An 8,920-nucleotide genomic window follows, 5' to 3' on the forward strand; every position below is an offset into this window, starting at 1 on the left:
ATCGTGAGACACTTGACAGTTTGTCATACTCCAAAGCAAAATGGCGTTGCAGAACGAATGAACAGAACGATCATGGAGAAGGTTTGATGTATGTTGTCAAATGCCAACTTACCAAAGTCATTTTGGTGGCGACCTCTCATCGCATGTTTTTGATCAACCGATCCTCATCCGTTGCCACTGAGAAAAAGACTCTACAAGAGGTATGGTCTGGTAATCCTACTAATTATTCTGATTTAAAGATTTTTGGGTGTCCTGCATATGCTCATATTGATAATGGAAAATTGGAACCGAGATCCATTAAATGTGTTTTTCTTGGTTATAAAGCTGGTGTAAAAGGGTATAAGTTATGGTGTCCTGAAAATAGAAAAGTTGTGATTAGCAGAGATGTTGGTTTTGATGAAACTACTATCCTACCTAACTTATCTCTTAAAGACTCTTCCAATAAAGAAAATCAAAAGCAAGTGGAGCATCAGACCAATACAGAGTCAACTCCTCAAGCCAGTACAAAAATTAAGAATAGAATTGCTTCTTCACCGCAATACTCTATCACCAAAAACAGAATTAGAAGAGAAATTAAACCTCCGAAGAAGTATGCCAAGGCTGATCTAGTTACTTATGCTTTAAATGTGGCTGAAGATATAGATGCAAACCGAGAGCCATCTAATTATTCTGAGGCAATTAGTTGTGAAGACTCAGAGAAGTGGATGTTTGCTATGCAAGAGGAGAATGAATCACTTCACAAAAATAGAACATGGGATCTTGTGAAACTTCCTAAAGGTAAAAAGGCTATTTGTTGTAAATGGGTATTTAAAAAGAAAGAAGGGACTCTAGGAGTTAAAGAACCTAGATATAAAGCAAGGCATTTTGTAAAGGGTTACAGTCAAATTCCAGGATTAGACTTCAAAGATGTGTTCTCCCCAGTTGTGAAGCATAGTTCGATTCGAGCTTTGCTTGGTATTGTGGCCATGCATGATTTGGAGCTTGAGCAGTTAGATGTAAAAACTGCATTTTTGCATGGAGAATTTAAGGAGGACATTTACATGCAACAACCAGTGGTTTTACAGTCTTAGAAAAAGAGGACTATGTTTTTTTGCTGAAAAAATCCCTTTTACAGTTTAAAACAGTCACCAAGATAGTGGTAAAAAAGGTTTGATTCCTTTATGACTTCTCATGATTTCAAAAGAAGCAGTTTTGACAGTTGTGTTTACTTTAAGAAAAACAGTGATGGTTCTTTTGTGTATCTACTTCTTTATGTTGATGACATGTTGATAGCAGCAAAAGATAAAGGAGAGATAAGAAAGGTCAAAGCCCAACTAAGTGAAGAATTTGAGATGAAAGATTTAGGACCAACAAAGAATATACTTGGTATGGAGATTCCCAGAGATAGAAAAACAAGTAAATTGTACATAAGTCAGAAGGGGTACATTGAGAAAGTTCTTTGCAGGTTCAATATGCAGAGTGCTAAGCCTGTTAGTACTCCTTTAGCAGCCCATTTCAGACTTTCATCGGCTTTGTCTCCACAATCAGATGATGAGATTGAGTATATGTCACATGCTCCATACTCTAGTGCAGTGGGATCTCTCATGTATGCTATGGTTTGTTCACGTCCAGATTTATCATATGTAGTTAGTGCAGTTAGTAGACATATGGAGAATCCCGGTAAAGAACACTGGAAAGCAGTTCAGTGGATTTTAAGATACTTACGAGGTACTATTGATGTTTGCTTACAGTTTGGAAAAACTGAAGATGGAGTCATTGGGTATGTTGATTCTGATTTTTCTGGAGACCTTGATAGAAGAAGATCTCTCACAGGTTATGTCTTTGCAATTGGAGGTTGTGCAATCAGTTGGAAAGCCACTTTGCAAACTACAGTCACTTTGTAAACCACTGAAGCTGAGTACATGGCAATTATTGAGGCTTGTAAAGAAGCTATTTGGTTGAAGGGACTCTTTAGTGAACTCAATGAAGACCTTCAAATCAGCACAGTATTTTGTGACAGTCAGAGTGCCATCTTTCTTACAAAAGATCAAATGTTTCATGAGAGAACAAAACACATTAATGTTCGGTATCATTTTGTTTGTGATATTATTGCTCGTGGTGATATTTTTGTGAGCAAAATTAGTACTCATGAAAATCCTGCAGATATGATGACTAAGTCACTTCTTATAACCAAGTTTGAGCATTGCTGAAACTTGATTGGTGTTCATTGTTGAAGATAAACCCTTAAGGGGTTTTATGGAAGAAGTGGAGAGCTTGTTCGTTGAGAGTTCATGATGAAGAACTTGTTCATTGAGAATTCATGTCAAGGTGGAGATTGTTAGAATTAAGTGACCCGAATCCTTATTTAAATAAAATACAGTGGTAAAATAAAATAAAAGAAGAATTCATATAGAATTACACTTCTTTTATTTTATTTTATTTTAGAATAAGGTTTTTTAAACCTTATTAAATTCCATCTATTTGATATTAATTAGAATAAGGTGTTTCAGTCTTACTAGAATATGGCTTTATAAGCCTATAAATAGACATAGTCTATTCCTCTTGTAATTATTCGAATTCGACATAGTGAATTTTCTGCTCCTCTGCTCTTGTTTTTTTCCTAAAAGGGTTTCCACGTAAAAATCTGTGTGTTATTTATTTTTATTTTTTATTTTATTTTATTTTATTTTCATATTATATTTGGTAATTATACATAATTACATGTTTGAATGATCAAATTATGTACAATTGTTCATATTTACTCCGGTAACGAATGTAACATCCTGTAGCTCAAACCCGACGATTGGGTCGGGCGAGAGGTGTTACACGAAACACATTAACAAAAATACATGTTTAATAAACTCGACATAATGATCGATATCGTTAAAAATCTTCCAAAATTCCCATGGCCTAGAATTTCTATTGCACACTCTATTGCACACCCATGAGACAACAACCACGAAATCAGACTCGAGAACAATGGGCACCGAATATTGGACCCATGTAAATAAGCATAAAGTTGCAAGCAATTTTAATATCGATTAATTCGGCTTCGTTAGAGCACATAGAACCAAGAGGACCAGAGAACAGATCTTTAACACTACTTGCAACATCTCTCAAAACGTCGCCACAACCTGTTAGGTCTGGTTTACCATGTGAAGAACCATCCACATTAAACTTCATGGTGTTGCTGGTAGGAAGAGACCGAAAAACACCAGCTCCATGGCTAAGAGCAGCAAGATGAGAATCAAAGAGCCTTGGTGACACCCACCAACAAGCTTCAACAATATGTATTACAATAGTCAGATATAAAATAAAAAATAGTTAATACGAATCTAAATTAGGTGAGATAGTAAATATCTCTCCTATCTATACCAATGGTCAAGGGAACAATACTCACATTAAGTATGAAGCATTTTTAAAACTCGTGTCCAATACCTACCCTTAATGGGATAGGCTAAAAATTACCACGAGAAGGGTGGGTTGAGAACCATACTAATATATATTATAGATATTTAAAATGAAAATATGGGCCTTGCTACATTGCTCCAAACAACCTTTTGGGCTTAAATTTCCATTATTCAATTCCATAGAAATAGAATATGTTTATATACGAATATCTGCACTGATCATTATTACCCATAAAACGTTATGAAAATTGAGATATTATTCATACAAAAGTAGTATCATCCATGGAAACTAGAATTTGTTGGTTTTGCCTTAGTTAGCCTCTTCGATGCCTCATTTAGCTTAGCTTTTCTTAGGGGCAAGCTTATTTTTTATTTTGTCGACTTCCTTGGTGCCAATTTGGAAGGCCTTGGTCAATACATTGTTTGGCACTGGGGGTGTCGAAGTAAACAATGTGGCGGCAATAGATTGAGTTCCAGGCAACTGGCTGTTGAATCCTGCAATCACGGAAGCTGGCTTCTCACCATTGTTCTTCTGGAAATGTACCAGTCCCTTGGGGAAGACAAATATGTCGCCTTTCTTGACGGATTTGGAGATCAACTTGTTTGATGTAGTGATGAACCCAACATCTAATTCACCATCGAGAACAAAGATGATCTCAGTGGCACGTGGGTGAGTGTGGGGCGGGTTAAGGCCACCAGGTTCATAGTCAATGCGAGCAAGTGACACTCCAAGGGTGTTGAGCCCTGGAATTTTCTCCACATTGGCTCCTGTTACCACTGATCCCGCTGAATTGTTGATGACTCCTGGATTGGCTAAACCGCTAAAGAAAAAATCAGCTTCCGTAACATTCGCTTCCTCCTTGCAAGGAAATCCATTCACCTTTATTCCTACAATTGTATATATACCAGTACCATAAAATATACACGATTCCTGAGTAAGAAAACCAACAGAAAACTATATATATATATATATATACACATGTACCTGCAGCTTTGTTAGCTACACAGAGATCCTGGAGATGATCAGAGTCAGATGCAACCATGCCAAAGAGAGCTAGAAAAACGAAGAGATAAGCAGAAACCATGGCCGCCATGAAGATAAATTACAAGCAAAAAAGGTTGATAGGTAAGAGAAAAAAAAATGCAGAGAAAAGTTTGTGTTTTGATTGTTGGAAGAGAAGGGGGCTGTCTATATATATGGAAACAAAATGGGTAAGCATTGAGTGGTACAGATAAGAGATGTGACTGTAAAGTTTGGGGAAAAAAAAAACAGGGTACTTCAACTTGAAAACAAAGCAATTAGTTTAACTGCAGACAAAATTTTCAGGTCGTAATTCTTTTCTGGAACATATATTAAACTATTAATAGGACATTTGTTCATTTACAATCTTAGTTTTGGCAAGTCAAAAGAGAGGGAAGAACAATACAAGTGTCCTTCACGCCAATACCTACCACAAAGAAAGCGATAAATGGCCCCCATAGGATATTTTTTTTTTTTTTTTGTGTCTCCAACATCCTGGTTTAACGATAAACAAACATAATTAATCTAGATTCTTAGCAAAAGAAAAAAGTTTGAAATGGGTTGGTTTAGCAGCTGTTGTTGCAGTGGTTGAATTGTCGTATCGGCCTTAGCTTACCTTAAAGCCTTTACAAGATCATTAGCAGTTAGCTCATGCATGCTTTATTTTGGTTCAGGCTATACTGTAAGCTTTAGATAAAAGTAATTAGTTGCATCTTGACTTTAATGAAAAGCGAAGGGAAAAAGATAATGCTTGTACATTTACTTGATAATTACCAGAGAGAAGTGGGTTATGATGTAAAACCTGCAGTTACCATGTTTCTTTCCTGCAACTACTGTACTAGAAAGGCCTAGGCATGTCTACCAGAAAAGGCCTGGAAAAGGTTGAAGCATGCATTTTTTGTAGTCAAAGTAAATAACTTCATTGCTTAAATCCAAACTATTGCATATATAGTTGGTGTTTAGAATAGACATTTTCAATCCTCTCGGTATCCTTAGACCCTCTAAAAAATGTAAGATAATTTAATCTTTATCAATTTTCAAAAGAAACAATTAAGCAATTTTGTTAATTTTGATTTGTATAATAACAGTGTAGTCCTTAAAGTTTACATATTTTATCAATTTGATATTAATTTAACAAATCTAGCCTACAAAAATGTGTATAAATGTTGAGATTAAATTTGTTGAATCTTTTAGAATCAATATTAAATCGACAAAATATATAAGTATCAATGACTAAATTTGACACATTTTCAAAATTGACAAGGACTAAATTACTCCGATTTTTTTAAAGACACCAATTTGCTCAATATAGAAATTAAGGATAATTGAAGAGGTCTTTTTACTGATTAAATTATAAAATATATTAATATTAAAAATAATCTTTAATAAATTAGAATATATGAAGGGTAAAAAATTGGATGATTGGGTGAAGCGGAAGTGAATTCAGGTATGAAGATGAAAATGTTTTACTAGTGCCGCACACTTAAAAATGAATTATCTACTCAGCCATAGGAAACGAAGTGAAACCAATTACCATATGCAGCCTTCAATCACCATGAATCAAATTATCCATCAAAGTTCAAATTCAATAGAAACTATGAATGAAATGAAATGTTAAAGATTTGGCCCATTAAATGTTTTTAAATGAATTTCTTAGAAAATAATTCTGGGAAATATTATAATGATAATTTTCATATCTCAATATTTCAACTCAAGAAAATTACATCAAACATTTTCAAGTAGATTTTTATTTAAATTGTTAATATAACAATTTTTTTAAAAAAAGAGTAAATTATAAAATAGTCACTTATACATGGTTTAAATTATGTTTTGGTCATTCAATTTTAATTTATTATATTTTGGTCACTAACATTATTAATTTGTAATATTTTACTCACTATGCCGTTACTTAACATCAAATGGTATTACGAAAATCTAACGTGGCCCATTAAATACTGAATAGATTCACAATATCTTTTGAGTCGATTATGAACTTAACAGGTCACAATTTTATAATTAAATATATTCTTACACTTTTTGAACACATTTTAAACTCTTAAATATTTTATCAATTCTATTAAATCATTACATGTTAAAAAAGAAAAGTTATTTTTATTTTTAAAAGGTTTTGAAGAAATTGATTAAATTTCAAGGACAAATTTTTTAAAAGAACGGAAGAATTGTAACCCTATGAAATTTTGCCTTTTATATATTTAATAAAATTAATAAAAATTATATATTATGAGATTTAAATCAATGAGACCAATATTTCACTTTTATCAATTCAACTAAGGTTTCATTTTTAATTTTCTTAAAACAATTTAATATTTTTACAAAGAAAAAACCTTTTCATCCACATCGTTCTTATCAATAATGTTGTTTCTTGAGTTTGTATCATAAGTTAATTCGACACTAACTCAACGTTAATGAAGAGCCTTTTTATAAGTAAGTTACCACTTTACCTCTGAGTTAATTGTTAAATAAATCTTTAACCAACATGATAACATTTTAATGTGTTATAGAAAAATTGTAAATCTGAGCTAGAAAATAATTAGAGCTCATTTAATATTTTTAATTAAATGCATTTATCTAATTAAATTTCTTTTTACTCACAATTTAAACTAAATTATTTTATTTTAATTTTGTACATATCGTATACATGTCATTATTATTAATTTTAAACCATCTATATGTTTCATTATTTATTAAATATTATTTTTAAATATATATATATATATATATATATTAAATACGTAATTTTCACCTACTAATACAAATACTAATGTCCCTCATGAGATGCATGGGTTTGGCTGTATGTGTCAATATATATTATATTTATTTGTTTTGAAATTTATAAAATTTTAAAAATATTATGATTGAGAATGCAAAATTTTTTAGCTAATTACATATTTAAATTTAAATATTTAAATAAAAAACAATTTATGTGAAAATTTGAAAAGTCAACAAATAGTTTATAAAAATTGTAAAACTTTATTTAATTTTAAATATATTTATACATAATTATTTATTAATATATGATAATTCAATAATATAACATAAAGTATTTTGAAGTAATTTTAGAGCATATCATAAGAAAGGTTTAAAAGGAGCAGTTGATATACCATCAACTATTGATCGGTGGATAGTCCTAATTTTGTAATTAATTTCAAGTTTGCTTTTCAAAGTTAAATTGGAGCGTCCCACCTTTAAATTAAATTGAATTCTTTTAGGATGTTTTAAATATGGTATAATAATTTTTTCGCCCTCTAAATTTATAAAAAAATTTATTTTATTATTTTATTTTATTTTATTTGTTGTTTTTAATCTTTAAATTTATATTATTTATTAAATCACTTTTAAAATATATAAAAAATTAATATTTATTACTTTTACTACGTAAATTGCCATATGTATATATATAACAAATTTTACAATTTTAGAAATTTTAGTTTTAGGTAAGTGGATCCCTTGTCCTCTGTATATTGGCACAATTTTGGAAATGTTGACGGTCATATATATATATATATATATATATTCTATAACAAGGTATTTATACATATATGGAAAGTTTTTATTTGGAGTAGTTCATATATTAACAAGTGTATGAGTTAATTATTTGACACATAATGATTTTGTTATTTTGGTTAACATAAATTAATTGGCTTAATTTAAGTCCGGTTGGAGATTTTATTACAATATTTATAAAATTATGGTTTAATATGTTTTATTTTTCAGGATAAATTTTAAAATTATATATAAATTTTAGTTTGGTGTATTATACATGTGAAATTTAATTGTGGTTTAAATATATACTTGAAACTTTAATTTTAATTTAATCATGCATATTTAAAGAAATAAATATATAAATTTATTTTATATTAGATAAATATAATTATTTATGTATACAATAAATAAACATAAAATAATGTTATATCAATAAATTATAAGGATAAGTTAATACTATAAAATCTGCAAAGTTTTCAATTTTAAATTAATAATCCCAATAACTTAGGTTAAATTCCTTATTTTAAATATGGCTATTAAATCCCTCCACTGCATCAACAATCAAACCAAATTTCAGAATTGGTTACAATAGAATGCCATTCCTGAATCAAATAAGCAATGATTTTTTTTCTATATTTTAAATTTACTATAATGGAATCAATAAATAATTTTAGGAAATTCTTTACCATATTATTTGCAACTTTCATGGAAATAAAATTAATCCTTTAACATTTTACTTCATAATCTGATTAGAGAACACCAAAATGAAACTGCAATTTTCTTTTTCTTCTTCAAACGTTGCATGTAATGTCCGTACTCCGCTTATTTGATTCTCAATTTTATAAAAAAAAAATCATTTTAACCCTAATTTAATTTTTCATTTTTTAACCTTTAAATTTATTTTTGTTAAATCACCCCATAATGAACGGAAAAGTTTACTTTTTAAAAAAAAATTGCTAACATGGCACATGTCAATATTTAATTAAAATTTTAAAATTTAAAATTT

General features: G+C 30.1%; 1 protein-coding gene across 1 annotated transcript; it reads right to left on the reverse strand.

The window, feature by feature from the left end:
- Positions 1–3,537: 3,537 nt before the first annotated feature.
- Positions 3,538–4,721, reverse strand: LOC108468935 (germin-like protein subfamily 2 member 4). The gene is made up of 2 exons (XM_017769804.2): positions 4,375–4,721; positions 3,538–4,277 (listed from the first exon to the last, which is right to left on the reverse strand). The coding sequence occupies exons 1-2, from the start codon at positions 4,481–4,483 to the stop codon at positions 3,730–3,732; spliced, it is 657 nt and encodes a 218-aa protein (XP_017625293.1). The 5' UTR covers positions 4,484–4,721; the 3' UTR covers positions 3,538–3,729.
- Positions 4,722–8,920: the final 4,199 nt, after the last annotated feature.

This window comes from Gossypium arboreum, chromosome 8 (genome assembly GCF_025698485.1).
Source record: "Gossypium arboreum isolate Shixiya-1 chromosome 8, ASM2569848v2, whole genome shotgun sequence".
NCBI classification, from domain to species: domain Eukaryota; kingdom Viridiplantae; phylum Streptophyta; class Magnoliopsida; order Malvales; family Malvaceae; genus Gossypium; species Gossypium arboreum.

Coding starts and splice junctions, on each gene's coding strand:
- LOC108468935 (XM_017769804.2), bottom strand. CDS start 4,483: ATGGCGGCCATGGTTTCTGCTTATCTCTTCGTTTTTCTAGCTCTCTTT. Junction 4,278..4,374: donor TGTAGCTAACAAAGCTGCAG/GTACATGTGTAT, acceptor ATACAATTGTAG/GAATAAAGGTGAATGGATTT.